At 32.6% G+C, this 27,617-nt stretch overlaps 1 protein-coding gene across 1 annotated transcript; it reads right to left on the bottom strand.

Moving 5' to 3' along the window:
• Positions 1-163: 163 nt before the first annotated feature.
• LOC127737487 (uncharacterized) lies at positions 164-27,617 on the bottom strand. Its single transcript, XM_052248221.1, has 18 exons — positions 27,203-27,617; positions 21,422-21,473; positions 19,142-19,293; positions 18,024-18,154; positions 16,857-16,986; positions 15,004-15,072; positions 13,455-13,567; positions 11,890-11,971; positions 10,997-11,164; positions 10,147-10,233; positions 9,638-9,732; positions 8,580-8,681; positions 8,114-8,174; positions 4,967-5,071; positions 3,262-3,326; positions 2,373-2,444; positions 1,603-1,772; positions 164-655 (listed from the first exon to the last, which is right to left on the bottom strand). Exons 1-18 carry the CDS (start codon positions 27,221-27,223, stop codon positions 444-446), a joined length of 1,887 nt encoding a protein of 628 aa, XP_052104181.1. The 5' UTR covers positions 27,224-27,617; the 3' UTR covers positions 164-443.

The following is a 27,617-nucleotide window of genomic DNA, read 5'->3' as shown; positions in this document are numbered from 1 at the left end:
TTCATATTATTATAGAAAATACCCTTTGAATAAATTATTCAAAAACTTTCATTCATTAAATGAACTATTAAATGTATCTTTATCTTTTCTCTGTGCTGAATCTGTTATATGCTTTGTTTCTCTTATACTGATTTTTCAAACATTTCTATTTGGAAAGTAATAATTTGAGTATTGCATCAGTTTTATTTATTGTTATTGATAAATCATTAAGAATGTTAATTTTAGTCAGTAGATATTCAAGCAAGAATGCAACATATATATTACATTACAAAAAGTCATCATATAAAATAAAAACACTAAAACATGAAGTGAAAACAAATATTTGTGCATTACGATTTGAGGTGCATTACAATTTGCTGTGCATGACAATTTTTTGTGCATAGCAATTGTTTGTGCATTACATTTGTTTATGCATATCATTTGTTTTTGCATCACTATCATATTCAAAACAAAGGACATTTGCTTAGCAAAAGACTAAGTAGAATAAGAGAAAAAGAAAATAACGATGGTCCTATTACTGAAGATTCTGAGGTTATATCTGCCATTTGTAATGTCTCTTCTATCCATTCATTTACAAAAGTATCTAAAATACTCATGGGAACAGCGCCATGTACCAGAATAGTTGAATGGAATTTCTTTATGTCAAATTTTGATCCTGAAATATAAACAGATGATATTATTTTCGGGTTGTTTTTTATAACGACTTTTCATCATGAAAATATATAATGATATTATTCGGAATTAGCTGTTGTTCAACAATTAAAATAAATGACATGAAACAAATACAAATTAGAATGAGAGAGGTTTAAAGTAGCAGAATATTCTTTGTTGTCTCATTGACAACATATTTTTTTAAAGATTTCTACAGATCAATCTAAATAAAATTTATCTTATAGCAGTAAAGGGTTGATAGCTCTCAATTTATCTGATAGCAGTAAAGGGTTGATAGCTCTCAATTTATCTTATAGCAGTAAAGGGTTGATAGCTCTCAATTTATCTAACACCAGTAAAGGGTTGATAGCTCTCAATTTATCTTATAGCAGTAAAGGGTTGATAGCTCTCAATTTATCTTATAGCAGTAAAGGGTTGATAGCTCTCAATCTTATAGCAGTAAAGGGTTGATAGCTCTCAATTTATCTAATAACAGTAAAGGGTTGATAGCTCTCGGTTAATCTAATAGCAGTAAAGAGTTGACAGCTCTCAATTTAAACCATAAAAGATAGATAATCACCAAGGAATTATTTTAAATATGCAGTGTCAGTTTTTTGTTGTAGGTATTGACAGTTTGACTGTACATTTTCGTATATACATTATATATGTTTATTATCCTCCTAAATGGACTAAAAGTTGGGTTACAATCCTTGGACAAGGGAACCTAAATTATATAATTGGAATAAAACTGGTGTTACAATCCACGGGGAAGTCGATATTTATCAGAGTTTAGATGGTTTGTTCAGGCTTATTTAGTGTTGTTGCTCTCAACAGTTATATTTTGACCTGTTATTATTATCTCCAACATACCTAATAAAATTTAATTTATAAAACATTAACACTCTTGTATTCACTATAATCGGTATTATAAATTGTATTAACGTCACAAACCTAAACGTGTTTCTGCTTTCTTTCTCAACTCTTTTATTTTGATCTCTCCTAATTTGTACGCACAAGCTTGTCCAGGCCATGTGACATATCTATCAACCTCAATCTCGGTTGCTTCCCTTGCATAGGCTGTGTAATTCATCATATATTCAACCGCTTTTTGTCGATCCCATCTACCAAGACATCATTAAATGATATTTACATCTATTTATATTTATATCCTAGCATGATTGATTGGTATTTAATGCCACTTTCAGCACTATTGCGCTATTTCGTGTAGGTCTGAGTTATTAAAGATGGAGGATACCGGAGAATACCACCGACCTTTGGTATGAAAACTGACATTCCTAGTCAATTAATATTGGAGTCGAAAGTGCATATATATATCTCCTAGCATAATTGAAGACTAATCGTAAAACGTTTTAGTACAAAGTGGTATAATCGATCCTGAACTATGAACGGAACAGTATTACAGTTTAATATATCCTTAACTTTAAATATTAGTGGTTTTACCTTTCACTTAAATAAAGTAACTGCTCCGTGAGATTAGCATCACAAATTTACAATTTTTCTTTACATGTATTCGGGTTATGTATGTAAATAGTTTTTTTTACAGATCCGTGAGCAAAACAGTTACCCACTCAAAACAGTTACCCACTCAAAACAGTTACCCACTCAAAACAGTTACCCACTCAAAACAGTTACCCACTCAAAACAATTAAAGTTAACTTTTGCTCAGCTTACTCATAAACAAGCCCGTAATATTTACTTACCCATAATGATGAAGACCTGTGTCAACAACCAATCGACAAGCCCGTAGTATTTCACCACTGTAACGTCCTAACCTTAAAAAATATCAGAAATATACAACCCATAGTTAGTCCGTTTACAGTGGGTACTTTTTAATAAATTGAAGATAAAGATTTTTCATTTGAGTTTAGAAAACGATGCTGTTGTAATTTTCATACTTCAAATATTTTAGAACGTACTTCAAACATTCTATAACAAATTTGCCTAACATTAAATGATAGCTAACTGAAAATATGTTTTTCCGTATCCTTTAGATTTTTGAACTTAAGTATTATATTATTGTCACTTGGTTTTACCAATATCAAAATATCAATCGATATTATTTTCATCGTCGCTGGAAGAGATGTAACTCGAGCTTCATTTCTTCTCGTAAATCGACTAATCAATTTTTTGTTTTTAAAATAAGTTATCAAAGATACCTGCTTATAATGAGTACATAGAACAGGCATTCAATCTACACAAGACTCATCAGCTGCTCTTGGCTTCTTATCTGACTAGCGGCAAAATGGTAACTTACATTTCATAATCATCTGCATATAAACCCATTTCTACGCATAGATACACAGAATACAATGATAACTTACATTTCATAATCATCTGCATATAAACCCATTTCTACGCATAGATACACAGAATACAATGATAACTTACATTTCATAATCATCTGCATATAAACCAATTTCTACGCATAGATATTCAGAATACAATGATAACTTACATTTCATAATCATCTGCATATAAACCCATTTCAACACCTAGATATTCAGAATACAATGATAACTTACATTTCATAATCATCTGCATATAAACCCATTTCAACACCTAGATATTCAGAATACAATGATAACTTACATTTCATAATCATCTGCATATAAACCCATTTCAACACCTAGATATTCAGAATACAATGCCCAACCCTAAAAATTATGAAAAATGACAATAAACAAAACAAGGCATGTCACTTATAGCATGCAGATGTTCTTTTTAATATTATATTTCCTTTTGACCGAAGGAATCAGAATATTGTAATTTGCAATTACCCCCTGTTTTAACAGTATAAATAAATAAAAAGTCATAGATACAAAACAATGTAAAATAGCTTATAATACAGTTAAGCTTTTATAACATCGTATTAAACTATTCAGTAGAATTTAGTTATTCAAAATATTAGTAATGAATCAATTTCGGAACGTGATAAAGTATGCGAGATTTAAAACATCATAGCTGAAACCACAAATAAGGAGATGCTCTAACAGTATTTATGGGTACATTAGCTAGGATTTAGACACATAAATTGAAATTTGACTTTTTTTTGTTTCAGACATTTATAAAAGCGGAATTTTTTTTTTTTTTTTTGGTATAAGCAACCACTGCGGTACAATTTTGTCAAAATAAGCTGAATAATATCGCTACCAATAATTCAACCACATTTGAATTCGTATTTGACATGCAACCTTCAAATTTACCCTTAGCTGTAGACGGGTTACGCATGTGCTAAGCGTGTTCAGTTATTAAAAAGAAAAGAATGTCAACATGGAAATGTGAAACAAGGGATCAAGCAAAAAGAACCATTTGGTTGACTGATTCGGTCCACAAAAGTATCATCCATATACAGATAAATCAATGATTTACATTTTTCTTCAATTTATGGCAAGAAATCAAACTGCTCTAGAAAAATTGCACGTTCTTGTCAGTCTATTTATATTTATGTTTAAATCGGGTTGTACATTTGTAACTTCCGGTCCATTTCCTGTCAGAAAAACATTGAAAATATCCGATTGTGCATGGTTTTGAACAAAATGACCTGAATATTCTTATCCGATTTGCCAATATATTCTTTTATCCGATATTCGATTACACGATCAAATTAACATTAAACATATAGGGAATGGTTTGGTGTTTTGAAATAATATTACAATAGCCGATATATTCGTTTAGCCGATATCCGATTAGGTGGAGTCTACTGAATGACCATCGACGGTCTTCGGAGGTCATCTTGATTGTTAATTCGATGGCGTCTAGTCTGAAATACGCACGAAGTGTTGATACATTGTAACCAAGTCCATGCATTGTTAATTGCTTCGGACTTTTTGCAATTTGGATATACGTTTTAGTATGTTAAAAATTAAATATAAGAATTTAAGTAAAATCAGTGATCATGAATTTGACAGCTAAAGCACCTTTAAAAAGAACATCAACAGCTGAAATAGTCCTACAAAGTAACTTAGTTTCTAACTCTCGCGAATAACAGGGGTAAATTCACAAACAATTTCATTATATGTAATCCGTGCAAACATTAAAATTTTCAATGAGCCTGGCGGTTTCTACAAGAAAGCTAAATTTAGAAAAAAAATATTTACTTTATAAAGGACGGCGATAAAATCAACAAATGTTCGAAAAACGTTATTTGAAGGAATGAACGTTGACAACAACTCTGATGTCTGCTTTGACTCATTTATCCTTCTCAGTTTTTGTACAAATCGCAGACATGTTTTCTATAAATTGGCCTTTTGGAGCCACAAAGATGATTTTGCTTATTACTATATATAGAAATAACCTCTGAATAAGCTGAATAAAACGGAAACCAAAATGGAACATCATAAAATGAAATTTCTGTATGTTGTCTGTATTCCGGTAGAGCTGCCTTCATTGCATAACTATGCTGGAAAATAAAAATTTTAAAAGTTACTGCTAAAATATTTTCAAATGGAGGATCTTATTTTCCTCAAACAGCTCATTTATAGTTCCCGTCAAACTGTATCTTCTTTTCATATACATTATCCATTACGTTTTGCGTATGATCTAATATAATGCATGGTTATCGTACTGTACAAAAAAAAAAGAGTTCAAGAAAGTCTGGTGTCACCACATGTATCATAATAATCGGTCAGGTAAAGTCTTAGAAGGAGACGCTTACCCTGTAAACACAGTCTTTCTCGTTTCTTTGTTGTTTATGCTTACCCTGTCGACACAGCCGGTCTCGTTCCTTTGTTGTTCATGCTTACCCTGTCGACACAGCCGGTCTCGTTCCTTTGTTGTTCCTGCTTACCTTGTCGACACAGCCGGTCACGTTCGTTTGTTGTTCATGCTTACCCTGTCGACAAAGCCGGTCATGTAAAGTCTTAGCAGGAGACGCTTTCCCTGTCGACACAGTCGGTCACGTTCCTTTGTTGTTCATGCTAACCCAGTCGACAGCCGGTCAGGTAAAGTCTTAGCAGTAGGCGCTTACCCTGTCGACACAGCCGATCACGTTCCTTTGTTGTTCGTGCCTACCCTGTCGACACAGCCGGTCTCGTTCCTTTGTTGTTCATGCTTACCCTGTCGGCACAGCCGATCTCGTTCCTTTGTTGTTCATGCTTACCCTGTCGACACAGCCGGTCAGGTAAAGTCTTAGCAGGAGACGCTTACCCTGTCGACACAGCCGGTCACGTTCCTTTGTTGTTCATGCTTACCCTGTCAACACAGCCGGTCAGGTAAAGTCTTAGCAGGAGACGCTTACCCTGTCGACACAGCCGGTCACTATAAGTTATCTACGTTCATATCTACGGATATGAACGTAGATAACGAATTTATCCCCGGTCTTAGTCTAAATCTGGCGATTTTTAGAGAAATTCGATCACAAAGTTTAACGTGAAAGCAAAGTTTTTTTAATTTGTCAAGAATTTCAATAACGGCCGGGTACCAGTCTATAACGTCCGGGGATATGGGTTAGCAACATCCAGGGGCTATGGGTTTTGTAACGACGTGCGTTAACCAATAAAACTCCTAGAAATATACTAAGCCGGGGATAAGTTCCTTTGTTGTTCATGCTTATCCTGTCGACACAGCCGGTCTCATTCCTTTGTTGTTCATGTTTACCCTGTCGACACAGCCGGTCTCGTCCCTTTGTTGTTCCTGCGATTCTCTCAGTGTTTTGTTCGTTAACTACTAGATTTGTACCTTCCTGGTCGATTTCTAAGATTTGAACATCGGTAAACTACTATTTAAGCACAATAACCAACAAACAAACAAAAAAATAAAACTGTTCGTTTTCAAATCCATTTTAAATCCCCGATTCGCAGACATTTTATTTCAGAATTGCCGTTAGTATTGCTCTCTCACATTGAATAGCAGTGCAAAATCACACTACTGGTACTGCAAAATCACAATCCTGTTACCGAAATATAACACTATATCACATTGTCAGTACCAAAATACCAATGAAATTCGGTATTAGTAAAAGAACATCATAACTACAGGTACGGAAATTATATTTTAAAAAGAATGAATGAAGTGTTTAAGTTCATAATTTATAAAAATCCTTGGCAACAGATACTTTTTCGATTACTTAGTACTTTGTTTTCGGAAGTTTTACGGACGTCACAATGATTAAGGTGACCGTTATAGAATTTCTTTGTCACAAATGACCACGGTTATGTTGAAATTATCAAATCTATTATAATTCCTTCCTCTTTCCATCGGTTGTTACATCACCGAATGATTATATCAATGAAGTTGTACTTGTCAGGAGCAGCTTGACAGGTGTCATATGTGGAGCAGGATTTGTTCACCCTTCCTCTAGGTCTCGTTTGCTTAGTTTTCTATGTAGTGCTTTGTGGAATATTATTTTTCGTTTCGTCGTTTTTTCGGTTGCTTTTTTTTTGTTGCCATGGTGTTGTTGGTTTTTATTCGACTTGGTAACTTCTGCTTCTTTTGTTAATGAAAACAACCAATGCCATTGCCAAAATGACATTGGTTTAGTTGTCATAAAACATTTATTTGTCCAATGGTTTTAACCTGCTATCATTATAAAAATAAGGAAATGAGGTATGATTGCCAATGAGACAAATATCCACCAAAGTTCAAATGAAGTGGATGCAAGCAATTATAGGCAACCGTACGGCCTTCAACAATGAGAAAAACCCTTACCGTATAGTCGGCTATAAAAGGCCCCAACATGAAAAATATGAAACAATTCAATTGAGAAAACTAACGGCCTAATTCATAACAAAACAATTTACGTAAAACAAATATGACAGATATGAACCAACGACAACCACTGACCTAGAGGCTCCTGACTTGGGAAAGGTACATAAAGAATGTGGCGCGGGGGGTTAAACTTGTTTGATAGCGCTCAACCCTCCCCTAACCTTGAACGTGGTGTAACAGCACAACATAAGAACAAACTATGAAAATCAGATGAAAGGCTTAACTCATCAGATCGATACAAAGCAGAAAAACGTTTAACATAAACACAGACTGGACGTGGCAGGGTATTTATCCATCCATTATCCCTAACAACAACAAGGACACTAAGTACAGATCTGAGAGTACTCTCAGTTACTGACAGCTAGTTCAAAGCCAATAACAACTAATGAAAAAAATCATGTATCTAAGACTAAAAATATCAATCAGTACACATCCAACATCCAATGCATTTAGTGTAAAGACGTCATTAACAGTCAAAGAGAAACATGACCTTGTACAATGCCAAAATAAAGGTATCGACAGATTGTAGTACCGTTAAAGTGCATATGTGTATAACAAAACTACTTATTATGATTTTACTTCACTGGTAACAAAATCAATACTTATACCAATAAAAACAATATTCAAAGATCTAATTACAGTGTTGAATTGGTAACCTTTTAGAATAAGTTTATTTAAAGAATTGATAAGTTTACCCGAATCATCACTGCTGTATAGCACCATCAGAGTAACTTACTTGTAAATGATGCCCTGGACTTGCCTCGTGTAAACTAAGCGCCATATAATCAAATGTTGGACTGAAACGAAAGAATTTTAGTTTTTACCAATGTAGGTTATGAACTGGTTTACCTTCGCAAATACTTTAATGTGCATACCAAATTAATAAAATGTAGGTTATGAATTGGTTTACCTTAGCAAATACTTTAATTTGCATACCAAATTAATGATAAATTCAGTACTTCAATTCAATATTTATTTAAATCTCATCTCTCAATAATAAATGTCATGTTACTATTAGTATTATTTAAAGTCCGTTTAAACATGAAAGTTGATTGCTGAATTTACTTTCAACTCTTTCAGGAAAACTGTTTTATTTGGATTTTATATAACTGCGATCATTTCAAGTCATTAAAGAAATTGAGCCACTAAACTCCCTAAAGATACTTTAATTTTGACAGAATGTACTGTAAAAGTAATGTTACCTCTCTGACGGTCGGATGAGATTGATCCAAAATACGCCTGGCCTCGTTTCCGAAGCTGATGAATACCCTCCACCTGGACCATCATACGTCATTTCCTTTATTCTAAATATACATTTTAGTTATTTATAAACTAATACAGTTTATTATGTATTCATGCAAATTTGAGAGAAGATTTGAGATTTGAGATTATAGTTCAGCTATTAACAACAGTGCTAGGGAGTAAAAAGTGCATAAAGTATTTCATTCCTCTTTAAGTGATCAAATATTGCAGACTAAAATGGTTTACGTTATAATTTACTAATATAGTAACATAAACTAGACTAATTTTACTGCACCAGATCATACGCATTTCAATAATTAATATTTCTTTAGAGATGTTCGAGGTCGAAATACCTTATACAAACCCTTAAGATCTAATAAAACAAAACAAAAAAAAAAGAAAATCCGGATCTGAAAAAAAACATCAGACTTATGCATAAGGGAGATACATTCCTTGTATAAACTGAAGTGTTAAAAGCTAACAAAAACACTTAGAAAACATGATGCAGATGACAATGTATCACTTAGTCTGGTCTTCTGGTCAAATATCATTACTTTCTTTGAACACAAATATACTGTTAATACCAAAGCTTGTCATGTCGGTCCTTTTAAAGCTTTTCACAGTATGGGTTTTGCTCATTGTTGAAGGCCGTGTGGTAACATATTGTTGCTTTCATCTACGACATTTTCTTTTTTGAGGATAGTTGTCTCTTTGGCAATCATACAAAATCTTTTTATCTTATAGTACCATTAAAGAGTGATTAAGATCCACATATACATAAGTAAAGGTTTTTGATGGCTTGTATATTTGTAGAAAAATAATAAAAGCTTATTTCATTACAATAGTCTTTCAGAGACATTAGAAATTTTTTATAATCAATGAAAACCTTTCTACAATTCGAGCTTTATAACTTGTTCGATTTAAAAAGAATGACTGCTTACTGTGAAGAAACCTCAGGCTACTTACAGTAAAAGGACTTCAGGGGCTACTTACTGTAAAGGGACTTCGGGCTACTTACTGTAAAGGGACATCAGGAATGTTCTCAAAGTAATCTTGAAGTTTTGGAGTTATCTTGCTGTAAACAATGTCCTTGTATATTTCTAGTATTACACTCTGAAATGAAGTTTGGTGCTTTACAATTTTACTTTCTTGACTAATTTTTAAAGGATTTCATGCTATCAAAGTTAAACTAAAGCAGCATAATTACTCTCCCTTGATTTGGGACAGGTGAAAGATTATTTGTACCAGACAATTAATGATTCCTTCAATAAAGTATAATTACTCTATAATAAATGCTTTTTTGGCCTTTTTAACTTTTTTGATCAAGCGTCACTGCTGATTCTCTTGTAGACGAAACGCGCGCCTGGCATATAAAATTTTAATCCTTGTGTCTATGATGAGTTTATTTATGACAGGTACTTGTGTAAGATAGAAATGGTGCTGCAGAAATAACACTTTTTATAGTACAAGTGTACTTAAATCAATTCGTGTTGGTGCACTGTGTTCTTTATTATTATATGCACTTACAGTATTCGTGTGATAAAACCTTGAATCATTTTTCAACACGTCAAAAAACTCTTTGACAGTACCAGTAAATCCTAGTCGTCTAACAAGCTGTCAAAAAAAAGAAATATTTTTTTCTGACTCCAACAAACTATACTGTATATATAACGTATAACAATGGAACGATCTGATTATGATGAAAATCAGCTGTTTCTTTTCTCCTATTGTATGCTTCATACTACGCAACGCACTAAAATTATAATTGTAGACAAACAATTAGCTAATTTTAATCAGATTAAAAATGAAATAAAATATAGTCTATAATAATTTAAATGATCACCTGTAATAGATGTATATATTTATATCATAATTTCAAGTGCAAAGTGAGTATTCAATGTACATTATAAAAATAATGAGGTGTGGTGTGATTGCTAATGAGACAACTATCCACCGAAGTTCAAATAAAGTGTAGGTAAGCATTTTATGGTATACTTGTCATTTTTTTCTAAATAATTCCTCGATAATATAATACTATTTAGTTTCTATATTTTGTTTGATGTTTGTTTTCGTTGTTTATTTTTTTATTTTTTATTTGTTTATTTTTTGTATATTTTAATTTTTGTATTTTTGTACATTTTTATAAGGGGGATCATGTCTATATTATATATCTATGCTTTATATCATGTTTGCTATGATAATGTCATACCCTGTATGATTGATATGTTACTTTGTTTTACACATGCATAAATGTTAATTGGGCTTCTTCAAAAGGTGCAATAGATCGAGGGTGAGGGTGTGTGCTTCGTTTAGGCATTTGCAGAAGATAAGAATTATCACTCTTTTTCAGTGTAATAATTAGAATGCATATTCTTACCTTGACCATTTCTGAGTGTATGCGTTCAACTTCTTGTAGACCTATTTGGTGGACTTCTTCGGGGGACATGTCATAGGAAAGATGCCATCTTAAACATGCCTGGTAATAACGTTTCCCGTCGGCCATGCTAGAAAGCCCCAGGCCAACTCTTGTATGCGGCATATATTCCTGTAAAATCACCAAAAATAAAGATTTTGTTTCTATTCCTTTATTTGCCATGTTAATCGCCATGTTGATTGGTCGTTTTTTAAATGATCTTTCTTTTAATGAAGATGATATTTAAAAAGACAAAAAAAATAATGATTTAGTCTTCCTACATCACTTAACAACGAAAAAGACTGTGGCCAAAAAGATAAGATCAATTTCACTTATATTTGTTTTCTCGTTGTGTCAATGTGTTGATGACTGCCAATGAGACAACTATCCACCAGTGACCATAGGGTGAGGCTGTAACTTCAATGATGAGAAAAACTGATACTGTAGAGTGACATAACAAAATATGAAACAATTCAAAATAGAAAACCAACGACCTGATTTATGCTAAAAGAGAGACTAAAGATACCAAAGGGATATTCAAACTCATAATTAGAAAACAAACTGACAACGCCATTGCAAAAAAAATAAGAAAAAAAAACAAACAACATTCTACAATACACAACATATAAAACTAAAGACTGAGCAACACGAACGGGGATCATATCGGATGTTCCGGAAGGGTAACCAGATTCTTCTCCACGTGTGGCACCTGTCGTGTTGCTAATGTTAGTACCAATTCGATGATGTCACATTCGAGAAAAAGAGAACAGGATTGTGGTTTAAACACCTACTATAATTCACAAGTCAGAATATATTCTGAAGGAGGTAATGATTTACAATCCAGAATATATACTTACATCAATAATGAAACTACGAAGTGTTCTGTAGGCTGTTATTGTTCTGTTGGTTGCTAGCAATGTCCTTATTCTTAAGTCAGTTCTTGTATAAAAGAAATAACAGAAACATTTAAAAATACATATAAACATACCTACCAATTAAAGTGTCAGAATGTGGTATGGTCCTCCACGAAAACATATGAACACATTGTGTATAGAAGTAGACATGGCTTCAACATGATTTATAATATATATCTTTTATAATTTTTCCGTTTATTAATTGAAATTTTTAAGAAACCAAGGTTTGAACAACCTAAGGCAAAAAGGTATTCAAACTCCCCTTTTCTTCATGTAGCTCATTAAGTATTCAAACTCTCCTTTTCTTCATGTAGCTCATTAAGTATTCAAACTCTCCTTTTCTTCATGTAGCTCATTAAGTATTCAAACTCTCCTTTTCGTCATGTAGCTCATTAAGTATTCAAACTCTCCTTTTCTTCATGTAGCTCATTAAGTATACAAACTCTCCTTTTCTTCATGTACCTCATTAAGTATTCAAACTCTCCTTTTCTTCATGTAGCTCATTAAGTATACAAACTCTCCTTTTCTTCATGTAGCTCATTAAGTATTCAAACTCTCCTTTTCTTCATGTAGCTCATTAAGTATACAAACTCTCCTTTTCTTCATGTAGCTCATTAAGTATTCAAACTCTCCTTTCTTCATGTAGCTCATTAAGTATTCAAACTCTCCTTTTCTTCATGTAGCTCATTAAGTATTCAAACTCTCCTTTTCTTCATGTAGCTCATTAAGTATTCAAACTCTCCTTTTCTTCATGTAGCTCATTAAGTATTCAAACTCTCCTTTTCTTCATGTAGCTCATTAAGTATTCAAACTCTCCTTTTCTTCATGTAGCTCATTTTAAGTATTCACCTCGGTTTTTGTGGGTTTGAGTGTTCCTGGTAAAGGTAAGTTCAGGAAACAGCTTCAGACGCACCAAATTTATAAAGTGTTATTTTTTCATTTTCAATAATATTCATAAAATATACTGACGGACTACACTAGATTATTCTTTTTAATTCTCATTTTCAAATATGCAATTGTTGTAAAATAAATGTATAAACATAAATTTCATTTATTACCCCATTGTCTAAAATAAGTTTTGCGTTGAATTGATTACGTCATGTTTAGTCATTTCAGTATTTGGGAAACATTTATGGCGTAAATCTGTCTGCCATGGCATTTGACGACTTGAAAAGAAGTTGAATATGTGTTGCGTTTTAAAGTCCGTCAGTATATGTTGAGTATACTGTCATTTCGTTTCAACACAAAATGTTAAAACTACACAATTTAGTGTTATAATTCAAATAAACAACTGTACTATAAAAATTGGTAACAGCAAAGATAATCGGAACTTGGTTCATAATAAGAGACTTTCTCTAATACCAACAGAAACCAAAACTACTAAAAGACCAGAACTATTTTGTAATACGTGCATATTACAAAGTATAGAAATATCAATTTCTTTACATATTGGCAATGATCTTAAGGCATAGAATGTATGTGTAAAATTATTCTTGAATTAAACTCACTTGTCAGTTTCGTCAATATTATCAATGACGGATAACGTGTAATTTATACCAACAAAGAACGTCGAATCACTCGGCTCTACCAACAATTCATTTATATCATCTTTTACTTTGTTCTGAAATCATTGTAAGATAACAAAGGGGCACATGTACACTTGAAATTAACAAATATAACAAAATTACAGTTATCAAAGACACGTTGTACCAGTTTGTTTATCGGAATTGTAGTGCAGTCCATCGAGATTACCATTATAGGCCCTAACCATACAGTATTTTCTGTCGGGTTATCAAACATATGTCTTAATTAGACCGTTGGTTATCTTTTAGATAATATTGGATCTGTATCATGCCAAGAGATTGTCGGGGAATTTATAACAGTATTTGTCATATCCTTTGCCAATGGACGAGGTTATGCTTTTTTGGGCTTCTTTGTTAAATATTTGTTTGTTTTTGTTGTGATTAAGATTGTGACACGGTGTTGACTGCTGTACCCCTATTTTGACATTTTTACCTATTATGTCTGTTTGTTTTATTCACGCATCGTTGTCAGTATAATGGAATTTGATGCGACTGTCATACAAGTGAGAGGTTTAGCGCTATAAAACCTGGTTCAATCCACCATTTTCTACATAAGAAAATGCCTGTACCAAGTCGGGAATATGACAGTTGTTGTCCATTCGTTTGATGTGTTTGTGCTTTTGATTTTGTCATTTGATTAGGGACTTTCCGTTTTAAATTTTCCTCGGAGTTCAGTATTTTTGTGATTTAACTTTTTGCCTGTTATAGTTTTTAATATGTTAGTAACCCCCACCGCTTAGTTCTTTGGTGTATAGATGACATCTGGCAAAACAATACGCTCAAACCGGTGCTTCAACTTGAAATGAGGTGTAGTGTCTGCGACATATTGAAGCCTCGCTATGACCTTGAGATGAAGAATGGTATTTAAAGCGACCAAAATTCCTTTTCTTTTCGTTTTTTTTTCGAGTGCTTGTTCTGAATTTGTGTCAAGGATCAATCAGCCATATACTATTTTTCATTATATTAACATTATTTTTTTTCTCTCACGAGGTTCATGTGTTGTGTTATATTTTGACAGTCATGACGAGAGTTTTACTTCTTTAGGTAACTTCTCGTGTGTATTACTTAATTTTCTATATTTCTGTATTTCCTTTCCATTATTGATGCACTAATCTGTAGATTTAAAGTACATATATATAAAGTCATCTGTTAACAATAAGAAACCCAAAGCGCTTACATCTTACATGTTATCAGAGGCGCAAAACAGATACATGTATGAAGTCAATCTGTCGTAGAACTGGAGAGATATAACACGAAAATATAATAAGTTCTCCCAACATTTTGAAAAATTCCAAGAATCGGCAGACAGAAATAGGTGTCTAACAGATCCGAAAAGCATTCACACGGTACATGTCATTTTTGCTACCAATGTTAAAAACTTTTATGCCATAAATGATGAAGTTTGATCACCAAATCTCTATACAACTATCTTAAAGTTGAAAATAAAAAGTTAAGTATGAGTATAAATACTTACAATTGACACAAAGTTGTATGTTCTGTTCAGCTTAATTGCCTCTTTAAAACTATTTATAATTTCGTTTATCTATAAAACGGAAAAGAAATTTAATTAAAGTTGAAATTCATATAACAACCCGATAGCTGTTATGCAAGAAACAAGTGCTGTGTAATTTATGTAAATAACACTTTTAATAATTTCGTGTTACGTCTGAAGCGGTTTTCAGAGTTAACCTTCATCGGGTAGAAATTCATGGAAGTATTAATATGAATACATAATAAGAGTAAGAGAGAAATTTTCGTAAATATTCTCCGTGATTTACACCTAGGATTTTAGATGACAGTTTGGTATTCCAAGAATATATTGAAAGTCTACAGAAGATCGTTAAACGTGACAATCAGACAATTTTTACATTTCCTTTATTATTTAAAACAGCATATAGTTGTGTTAGACATGTTTTCATAGCCTGTCGGAAAGATTTTCCAGCCACTTCTAATCTTCGATATGTACTGAAACCCAATCAGTTTTATGTAAGGTAAATCGAAAAAAAAAATTCAGAGCATCAGTTTTTTGTCTTCAATCTTTAAAATATTAAGCCTTGAAATAGGTAGGATATATATATACAGATCTTGCCAAGAGGAACTTTTGGTAACTCCTCGTAATTTTTAGGGCGAGCTCATTATAGTACAATATAAATTAAAGACTGAAGGGGACCGTTCAAAAAGACAATGAGATGGAGTATTGCTCACAGCAATGCAGGTTATATTAAAAAAAAAAGCATAACCCTTACCATGCCAACAACTGGTTTTAGAATAAATATGTTTATTTCCGATGCAAAGACCCTATGAGTGAATCAATATCAATTAAAAAAATACCATCTTTAATGACTTGACAACAGTATCGTAACTATATCCCTTGTGAATATGTCTGTTTAAAGGTTTGGTAAGCGTTTGAGGTGAATGACATTTTTGTGCTTTGTATATAATATTACCATAAAAGATGGGATGTGAAATACCTGAACATATAAGATGTCTGCACGTTGGTTTATATTAACGAATGATATCTTGTAGCAATGATAAAATTTAGTAAAAATTTTGACAAGTTTGTGATATCAAACACCCTGGTGTAATATTTTTTTTCAGTAATACAGAGATTTTTTCGATAAAATCCAATATATTGTTACATACACGAGCGAATCGAACAAGTTGAGATAAATAAACAGCATACGATGGTGCTGAGGGAACGTCAACATCTAAAAAAAGATAATTAACAATAGGAAATGAAAAATCATCTCTTCCATCGTAAAGTATAGTATTAATCTTCCCGTTAGAGATATAGATATCGAGATCCAGGAAAGGGCAGTGTTCATTGATAGTATTAGCTTTATTTAAAGTATATGATATATAAAGAACACAGGAGACCACATAAAGTGACATTCCTGATCTTTCAATGTACAAAATTACTATAGGAGAAAAGTATGGCTACAGATTCTATCAAAATATAATGGGACAGCTAATAATCTATTGTATCTTCTGAGAACCATAGTTAACTTAGGTGTTCTTTCCGACAGCTTATAATCTTTGGTATCTACTGAGAACCATAGTTAACTTAGGTGCTCTTTCCGACAGCTTATAATCTTTGGTATCTACTGAGAACCATAGTTAACTTATGTGTTTTATTTTGCTTTAAGCTACAGAACGTTTCATCTATTTTCTTCCAAAATAATCGTTTAAGAGTGAACCTATTCAATTTTATGCCAGAAACAGAAACGGATATTATACGTGTTGAAAGTGTTTTTGAGGTGGATTTTTTTTTTAGAAAAAAACCTTTCTTAGATTCATATATAAACCTTATCTAAAGGTTGTTCTTACTTGATCTGGAATATTATTGAGTCTAACAATGTAGTTCTCAAAATCTCCTCTTGACCGGGTTGCTGCCATTGCTGCTGAGTAATATATATGGATTCCTTCTAAGTTATTTATAGGATTTAATGCTCCATACCTGAAGTACATCAATGATTGAATAGGGTTACAGTTAATTGTACTTAATTCAAGAGTCCAGTTACTGATGAAACTAGTATTCATCTTTCAATTGACATGTTAAAAAATATCATTTTATCTTGGGGTTATATGCTTAAATGCAGCTACTTCAGAAAATCACAGTAAGAAAAAGAAATTGGTCTTTTTTACATGCATAATTGTCGTAATCAACAGATTATTTATGTCCATGTATCTGTCAGGGGACACAATAGAAAATGTTGTGTTTACAGAACCCTAAATCTTAAATCAAACACCCAGAAGGCACACAGTTTTTTTTTGTCTGTGGGGAACGACTAGCTAGACTGCGCGGGATGTATAAATACACAGCCACAATCGGTTGCATGGAATAGACGTTTACCTCGTAATTTTTTGTAGGGAACGCAACTTTCTCTCTAGCATGTTAAATGACCATTGAAACAAATTCTTGGGAGATTCAAGTCAAATTTCTGTCAAGACACTCTCGTTTTTAGTGACAGTCTAAATTTCCAACCTACTATCCAGGTCGACCAACTTTTTAAAGCCTAACTAATAATATATTTCAATAATTATAGTGTATACTGAAGATAGCTTTGAATAATCACATTAAGAATGTGGCTGGATTTATCATGTGTGTGATCGCTAACTCCCTATTTAGTGATGAAACACTACACGTCAACATTAGAAAAAACTGTAAAAAATAGACTTATAAAGACCGTGAGAAAACACAAAAACAACTAACTAAGGATAAAAGGACATGCAGTGTCGATTCATTTGTACTAGTCACTGAAAGCTTGTTTGAAGTTTTATTTATAAGTTTAGAAGGGAAGTTACAATGGATACCAATACAGACTAAATATAATATTCAACAGACAAAAGACAGGCGGAGACTTTTAGAATTATCTAAGGCATCAGATATAAGGTTCATTGACCTTTCTAAATCGTCTATTAAAGGCACCAGATATATTACATGTAGGAAAGGAACACTTCATCATTAGCAAAGTGTCATAAATATCTACTTACAATGCAAATTCGTATCCATTGATGTATGTTTGAAATGTGTCTTTAAGAATTAAGTAGTTAACTCTTTCTGATGGCGGTAAACTAGTTTCTTGTATAGTGTTAATATCATCTAAGAACTGTTGAACTCTGTCCTAAAACAAAAACAAAAATTATATTCGTCGTGTAGTCATATGGTCAAATCTATGGAAGAACCTCCTAAATTATTGAAAACTATCATTCTGCATTGACAATGATATCTTGGTGTAGACTTGATGCACCCATTCAGGCTAACGTTTCTAGTACTTGAAGTAGGGATTGATAAGTGTTTCTATTTTGGCCGAACGCATTTTATAACTTTTTACTTTTTCGAAATTTCTAATACTATAGTACAGTGTACGGATGGCTGAACGATATCTCAACCTTTTTTCTTAATTTGTGTATTCTTTTTTTCTTCTTTTTTAATTTTTGTTTGCTTGGTTTTGTTTGTTTGTTTGTTTGGGTTTTTTTGGGGGGAAGGGTCATGTTCCTGGTTTTGACATTAATAGAAACAGTTATACGGCGCACAGAATAATTTTAAGTTTTTCTAGTGATTTTCTTGGCCAAAAAAGTAGAGATAATAAAAGACAAAGTTAAGTTTATATAAATATTGGTTTCTGCATGTACAGAAAAAATATCATATTGCTGCAAACTATATCACTCTTTTAACAAAGATTTAAAGTTATGATAAGACAATCAGACTGTTTCAGTTTTTAATATTGCTTTTTTATCCGCATATGATAAGGTATGACATTTATATTGGTAGGATGCGTGTTAATTTTATGTTCAAATAATAAGATAAAAGAATTTACATTGGAATGCTAAGATGTTAGTATTGAAGATAAATTGATAATGTTGACTAAAACAATTTAAAATCTCAAATGGCGAATAACAATTAACGCATGATCATGATCATGACTATGAACGTTCTGCGCACGAGACATGGAAGACAAATCAATAAGACAGTAACCCAACATTACCAAGTACCCATGATGTTGTATAAACTGTCATTGTTTCTGGTATCATTTGATAATGAATGTCTCAAAAGGAAAAGTTCTGTCACGTTTATTTTGGGATTAATATGCTTTAACAATCATACTTACCTTTTTTTGTATGAAGTCTTGTACGCTATATGATCTTAATAAATCATTATATTCGTAGTAACCAAGAAATGTAGAATATTCTGGAGAATCTTTCAGACGCCATTGCCAATATTCTTCCTGAATCGATTCAATTGTTGGTACATATTGTCCGTCTGAAAGTAAATCAGTAACAATACAACTAAATGTGAGAAAGGGAGATATTGTGTATATGTCATAGAGGTCAAAACATATTCTAAAATTAAAAATAAAAACAAAAAGAACCTAAAAACAGCAACGCCATGAAACCAAAAAACACCTCAAGAAGTCAAAAAACAGTTTTCAGCAAAAGACAATTCTAAGACTAAGTGTCTTTATATGTGTGTTAGACTCAGTTCGACATCCGGTCTCTTCTCGACGTCCATTCCTCAAATCGACGTCCATTCCTCTAATCGACGTCCATTCCTCTAATCGACGTCCATTCCTCAAATCGACGTCCAATGTAAAGTCACGTTCTCAAATCAGTGTCCAATATTTTTACCCTCTGCTAGGCCTAATCGACGTTCATTCCTCAAATCGACGTCCATTCTTCAAATCGACGTCCAATGTGAAGTCACGTTCTCGAATCAGTGTCCAATATTTTTACCCTCTGTTAGGCCTAATCGACGTCCAATGTGACGTCATGTATTACCAGAACGACGTCAGATCGATCAGAGACTCCTCTCATCGATGCCCAATATCATTTAACCATTTATTCTATGCTTTATCTTTGTTTATATTATCTGTATCGTTTTGTCTTTGTGAAAAACTGCTAAAGAAACTAATTGTTTTCATGTATCAAACTTTACAAATGTCTTGTTCCTTAAAAAAATATTCATATAAATAAATGACAAGTGGATACATGAATAAAACAATGAGACAACCCAACGACAAAGATAACCGAAAGACATCTAGGGGGCAAAATACAGTCTCAAACACTAGACAGAATAAAGAAGTAGAACTACAATCAATTGTTGAAAAGTATTATTATTTGGACTATTTGAATCTTACATTTTTAACAACTTTTTTAGTTTTATTTTCAACCAACCATTTGCATTCGGAAAATGTTTGTATCAAATCATGAATATGACAGTTGTTTTCATTAAATAGTACGTTGTGACGTTATTGAGTTGTGTTTGTAAAAAGAATTTCGATAAGGTAAGCCAAATATTGGACGTCAACAAAAAAGACGTCGATTAGAGGGGCTTAGTTTTGGCCGTCGATTTGGAATCTTATTTTATTGTGACATCAGATTCGGACGTCGATTTGAGGAACGGACATCGATAAGAGACCAAACGTCGATCTGAGTCCTACATATTTATATATAACTCTAAATCACAATGAATTTCATCTGTTAAAAAATTTGTCACAGTAACTACAAAAGATCTGCAGTCAATACCAGACTCTACTAAACATAGTGGCGGGCCGAATTGAAATTATTTTATTGTTTATTGTACACAACAACTAAACAGAAACCCAACATTACAATCAACGATGTGTCAACATCTAATTTAATTCCCAGTATAGATCAAATTTTGTTAATCATTTGAGTAAGATCAGCAGAAAAGAAAGAATCATAATATCTAAGGCGATACACATCTACAAGTAGATCAATACTAAAAAATTATCATACCTATGAATGCTCGCAGTTACACAATGCTATAAGTAATTAGTCTTTTGATATATGCCGATTTACTTTTAAATAGATTTCATATAGGAATCTTGTTAACTGTATATACGTATATAGAATATTTACCCATAGAATTAAACGTGCGTCTAAAGTTTTTTTTATTACATAATTACCAAGATTTTTTGAGTTAGAAAAAATATGCTTGCTTGCATTTAATGTGGTTTGAACATAGTCTAGTGTTATTGTCTCATTCCAAAGATATGATTAGAAATAATAGGTGGCTAATTTTTAGCATGTTCCTTTTTATCTCAGCAAATACCTTCTTTAATTGTTTATGAAAACCTTTACTACAATATCACTAATAGCTTATTAACAGATTAAAGCAGACTGTGGCCTTATCATATCTTCCTGGGTGTGTCTGATTGGTATTAATACATACCATCATAAGAAAGATGATAATATCTTTACTTATTTTCTTGTTCTAATCAATTTTAATTACTATTGCGGAGTGAAACAATGTAAGTTTATATATTATGGCTTTACTTATTACGGATCGTGTATTCAATTCGCTGTAACCAGTACACATCGGTTGGCTTGACTTACGTGTCATGGGTTACTAGATCATAAGTACTTACCTACGGTGGTAATCAGGATGAAACTATTCAAAATCAAACTGACTAACAGTGCCTAAAAAGATTTATGGTGATTAGTAATTAAATCACACTCTCTATGTGTTAACGAAACATAATAGTACATCTGTTATACTCATGAGATTGTAATCATTTCTTTTATTATCAATTTGGCAACATAAAATCATACAATGCTGCTCTGTCTTTATTTTTTTTAAGTTGCGTCTTGTTGATTGTTTGTCTTTGTGTCGTTTGGTTTTTGCTATGTGTGGTCTGTTTCTTATTGACTTATGATTTTGGTACACTAGTGAATAAAAATAAGGAGATGTGGTATGATTGCCAATGACATAACTATATACCAACGAGCAAACGAACAAGAAATTAGCATTACAGGTCATAGTACGACCTTTAACAATGAGCAAACCCCTTATCGTATTGTACGGTTCTATGTTAACATAAGTAATTCAAAAAGAAATATAACAGCCGGATTTGAGCTAAGCACAGAAAACGAGATAAAAACATTAATGACAGATGTAAGTAACTAACGAAAATCACAGGACTATAGGATCCTCGTTTGGGACAGGCACCAGAGGAATATGGAATATGACTGGTTTAACATAGTCAGTTGTAAACATTTGAGTCTCTCTCTCCCTCTCTTCATCGAGTAACAACCTCCCTTCCACCCCTTCTATTCATTTGAATGAACAAGCTTATACATTTATTTACTTTGCAACGACTGGGGAATATGTAGTCCTTTGCGTACGACATTTTCCATCACGGCAATTAAATAATATCATTTCAACAGCCTCGAAGATTTTATATTCCGGATGTTGCCTCAAGTGTTAGTGCACAGTCAAATAAAAATATTGTTCAAGTAAAGTAAGTGTTCATCCTGTTGGTTTTTTAATGTTCAAGTAACACCCATACCAAATTACATTGACAGTGATGCATAGCCTATATTTTCTCTTATAAACATGTCAAAATTCTATCAAATCAATTTAGTGTGCCGTTGGAACATTCATCAACACATTAAGTAGATTTAAATTAAAATCTTATATTTGTATAACATTTTATAGCTTTATAGAACAATAATCTAATAAACCTTCAAATAATGTAATAAAAGTTAATAAAACTCAATCTTGCAAGTTCTTATGTTTTTATTACAAGTTACTGGCAGTGCACCATGAACTTCATCAAAACTATTTTAATTCAAGAGTGAACACAAGGGGCGTGTTCCCTTAAATGTCTGTAACCAGGTACTACACGAACATTTTTCTCTTTTCTTTTTTTACCTGTTATTTCCTTGTGGAAATTGTGCAAATAAATGATTAAATATTTTTAGTTGAAATAGAGGTTTTTCATCATTTTTGTTACCGTCAACCGATTCCTTTAGAATTTTGACATATTCTCAATTATTAATGATATTTGATCTAAGGACGATAAGACAAGGACATTAGCGGTGTCTTGAAACAATAAATAATATCATGATTTGGAGTTGGGTTTTGTTAGTGTCATTGGCAATGATGTTTGCCCAAAATATACACAGCGGTTTATTGCATTTACAACCTAAATGTACGTATATATCTAGTTTCCAACGAAGCTACAGGAAAAATACCTAATATTAAATAAAGTAGAAGTAGCATTTGCCAGTCTATTTTTTATTTCCCGTAACACTTAAAACATATTCGTTTCTAAAAATATCCTGTAAGATTTTAAAACTTAAACGATTCGATTTCTTTAATTTTCGTTTCGTTATGTAAATATAAATTGATCTGATCTTATCAACTACCCACCCCCCCCCCCCCCCCCCCCCCAAAAAAAAATACCCAAGATCTGCCAAATGAAACGTAACTTTGAAATGTAAAATTGTCAATGTTGGGCCAAAAACCAATAGCCAACTTTCAACATAACACATGAGCAACTGAGATTAAAAGCTTTTGATAACATGAACGTTTAGTTGACCTTTACTGAGACTTTTCATCATTTAATTTTATCACTGGCTAATTGATGGATATCATATTCCCTTCTCATTATCAGTATCAATTATATTATATCTAATAACCTTCCATATTTAACTCGTGTTGGATTTTTCTTAAAATGCTGTTTCTCCGTTGAATTATAACTCCTATCCTGTAAAGAGCTACATTGATTCAAATAACTAATGAACTGGAGTTAAACTCCTACCCTATAAAGAGCTACATTGATTCAAATAATTAATCAACTGGAGTAAACAGTGTAAAAATGCTGGAGTTTAGTTTTATGTATTAATTGGTTTCCACTGGATACACATTATCCACCCTCACTAGCCGACTTATTCGTGTATTAATTGAAAACAGAGTTTATATACAAAAACTTCAAGCAAGACAAAAATGAAACCTTCAGACAAATTCTATGACTTTCAGTTACACAATATTTCACCAAAAGGATAACAAGAATAGCCAAAAATTCCGGACAGCACTAAATACCTCACCAACCACCAACCCCGACTCCTACGAATGAATAATAAACATACAAAAAAAACTACTCTCAGATCTATACTTAGTGTCTTTTTTGTTGTGAGGATGTATAGATACCTTGCCACATCCGGTCTGTGTTTTTGTTGCTTGTTTTTCTGCTTACATCGAACTGATGAGTTTTCAACTGATTTTTTTGTGTGCTGTTACACAACTATCCAAAGTAAGGAAAGGTTTGGGAACCCTCAAACAGATTTAACCCCACCACATTCTGTATGTGCTGTCCCAAGTCAGGAGCTGACTATGCAGTATGGGTTTTACTCATTGTTGAAGATCGTACGGTGACATATAGTTGTTAACTTCTATGTCATTTGGTCACTGGTGAAGTGTTGTCTCAGTGGCAATTATACCACATCTTCTTATTTTTATATTAACAACAACACACGGTCCAGTGTGTTGTGATATAATTCTTAATTGAGTGGTTACATATCCTTTATCTCAGGGGTCTTAGAATTAAGAACATTAGAGAGGTATCACATATTCTAACTACAAATCATAGCTGCTAGTCTTTACAACAATTAATCTCAAACTGATAGTCTTAACAAAATCAGAAAATATATATTATGTCATACCATCTAACTACAAATCTTAACTGGTAGTCTTCATAACAACAAAAAATACATATCATGTTGATAAAGCAGTATCATGCCATCTAACTAACAACATCTTAGCTTCTAGTCTTTACAACAACGATTTTTACAAGTCTGTAACGTAACTATCAGGTTAAATGAATAGATAAAAAAAAAATTCCATGTGGCTACCAAAGAATTTAAATTTAAATTTGTGGTTTCCGATTAACAAACAGAAATAAACGCCCGCTGTAATGACATTTTTGTTGTTTTTGCCGTCAATGGTCGTATCTATCCTTCATCTATTTCAATCTTTCACATTCAGTCTTGTATACGGTTAAGGAAATTCACATCTATATAAAAATAAGGAGATGTGGTATGTTGCCAATGAGACAACTATCCACCAAACTTCAAATGAAGTGGATGTAAGCAATTATAGGCAAACGTACGGCCTTCACTAACGAGAAAAACTCATAACGAATAATCGGCTATAAAAGGCCCCTTGTTCATTTATGAACTGCAATAAGTTCTTAGAATAAGTAACTAAGTTCTCTTATTTAATATTAAAATGGTCCTTTGAAAAATCTTATTGCAGATTAATTGCTGTAACTCATATAAAGCCTCCTTCTGTAACGAAAAAGGAAATATATGCTAGATATTTTAACTGGAACTGTGATGAGATGATTAAAGCTGGTTCATGTCTGTCAAATGTGTTTTTCGTAAATTGAATTGATATTTATTAGGCCGTTAGTTTTTTCGTTTGAATTGTTTTACATATTTCTTCAGGGCCTTTTATAGATAACTTTATTTCGTCAGGGCCTTTTATAGATAACTTTACACTATACGATATGGGATTTTCTCATTGTTGAAGGCCTTACGGTGACCTATAATTGCTTACTCCCACGCCATTTGAATTGGTGGATATTTGTCTCATAGGCAATCATACCACATCTCCTTGTTTTCATAACTAGATATTTTGAGGACTTAACAAGAGACATCAATAAAATAAATAATCTGAATGAAAATACAATAGTACTAACTTCTGGCTTCCTTATAAATGCAAACCATGGCAAGTGTAATAGTCTCTGCATGTTACAGGGAAAAAACCAAAATGGTAACATCACTCAACGTCTAGATATTCTTACATTACATAAATGTTTCATCAGATTCCGTAATTTTGATTGGCAGATAAAACAATCGCAAGCCATTTCAAAAATGTGTTTAATTTCCAAAAATATAAAACATCTATGACTACACGTGTTCTCCATGATAATGTTTCAACAATGCAGAGTAAAACAAACGAAAAATGTTGTTATATCTCATTTGTACAGGTAGACATTCTTATTGATACAGAAAAGCCAAATTCCAGTGGAATCCAACCAAGGGCTTGTTGATGTTGACACTTCGACTGCCATTTTTTAACTGACAAACCGACTTCCGGCGATCGATAATATAGTTTGAATATTCGTGCTGTGCGCAAAACGAAACACCTCCTCTGGTTATATCTCATAGTTGCATAGAAAACGTATTACTAACGTGGTATTATTTGATTTTCTAGAGCCAGTCATGTTTTCCTAGACGGTATGTGACGTCTTTTCCGTTGGGTGTGAACTGATCGATATTTTGACTTTGATACATGATTTTTTAATTTTCTGTTACCAACTTTGAAATAGCTTCAATAAATTCGAGTACTCTCACGTCGGTACTTTGTGTCTTCGGTGTTTTTGTTAGGTTTTTTTTTCGTTGTATCGATCTGATGAGTCAAGCCCTTTTCTACTGATTTTTTGTTTAGTTTGCGCTTGTCCAATGTCATGAGCCTTTATTTTAGTGCATGTCATTTGCACAAGTGGTCGTTTGTTGCTGTTTATCATATTTGTTTTTCATTTGTTGTTTTGTACATAAATCAGGCCGTTTGTTTTTTCATTTGAATCGTTTTACATTTGGTTATGTCGGGAACCTTTATAGTTGCTATGCGGTGTGGGTTTTGCTCTTTGTTGAAGGTCATGCGGTGACATATAGTTACTAGCATTTACGTCATTTGGTTTTTATTCGTAAGTCATGCACATTTCAGTATAACTTACGATCACTTTAATCGTAAGATTGTTTTGTGAAAAGAGTCGCAGGTGGATAATTGTCTCCTGGGCAATCATACTACTTCTCGTTTTATATTACAGCATAACAATGTAATTATAGGTATTGAATGCATCGTTTCGTAATTTTATAGTGTCGTATTATTGAAGCGTTCTTCATGCGCATATTTTTAGTATGCTTCCTTTCAAAGAAATGTGTTTTGGTCAATAATTTTACACTGTTAATCAGTTTCGAATGAAACTTTTTTTCATTCTCATAGGTTTTCTCTTGTTTTCCACAGATTTACGATATCTGACATTTGGTAATTAAGTACATAGATCTTTATTATGTATAATTAGTCAGTATGAGTAATTCACTTAAAGTATTCATCAGTTTAATGTCTAATGTATTTGTGCTAATTCAGCAAATGTGAATGTTCATCAAGGTTACAATGTCTTTTAAAGACCTCAGATTAACTTTTATAGCTTTCTATTCAAATGCTTTTTGAAAAAATGTGATGCTTGACCTAATTCTTTGCTGTGAATAAATAATTGAAAATGAGAGAAAATTATGTATAACGGGTGTTAAAAACTCCATTCTTACAATTATATTCACCGATTAAAGAAAAAAATTACCTGTATTAATTTGAGTTCCATGTCCGTGAAGTATTCTCAATACACGACAGGTGCTTGGCGGTTTCTCCAGAATAAAGTCCCACTACAGGTGCTTGGCGTTTCCTCCAGTTTAAAGTCCCATTAATTTCTGTACGTCGCCAATATGTAATCATAAATTAATGTAAGTATCTATTACCACTATCCATGAGTCTGATAAAATTCATATTTATAATCCATAATGAATCTAAACGAGACAAGTGTTTTAACTAGAACAGATGATGCCTTTGGTAATATAAATGTATTAGGTAATTTTAATTGGCCTTTTTCATGCCTTGTTGAAAATACGAAATAAAACACAGAAGTAGTTTCATCCAGTTCTGATTTTTATATGACCCATAATTATATTTTTTAGCGCGCATTAAGATGTACACGTATG

The sequence above is a fragment of the Mytilus californianus genome, unplaced genomic scaffold (assembly GCF_021869535.1).
Source record: "Mytilus californianus isolate M0D057914Y unplaced genomic scaffold, xbMytCali1.0.p SCAF_4, whole genome shotgun sequence".
Classification (NCBI taxonomy): Eukaryota; Metazoa; Mollusca; class Bivalvia; order Mytilida; family Mytilidae; genus Mytilus; species Mytilus californianus.
Note: the sequence above shows the minus strand (reverse complement) of the source record. Positions and strands in the feature narration are given on the sequence as shown.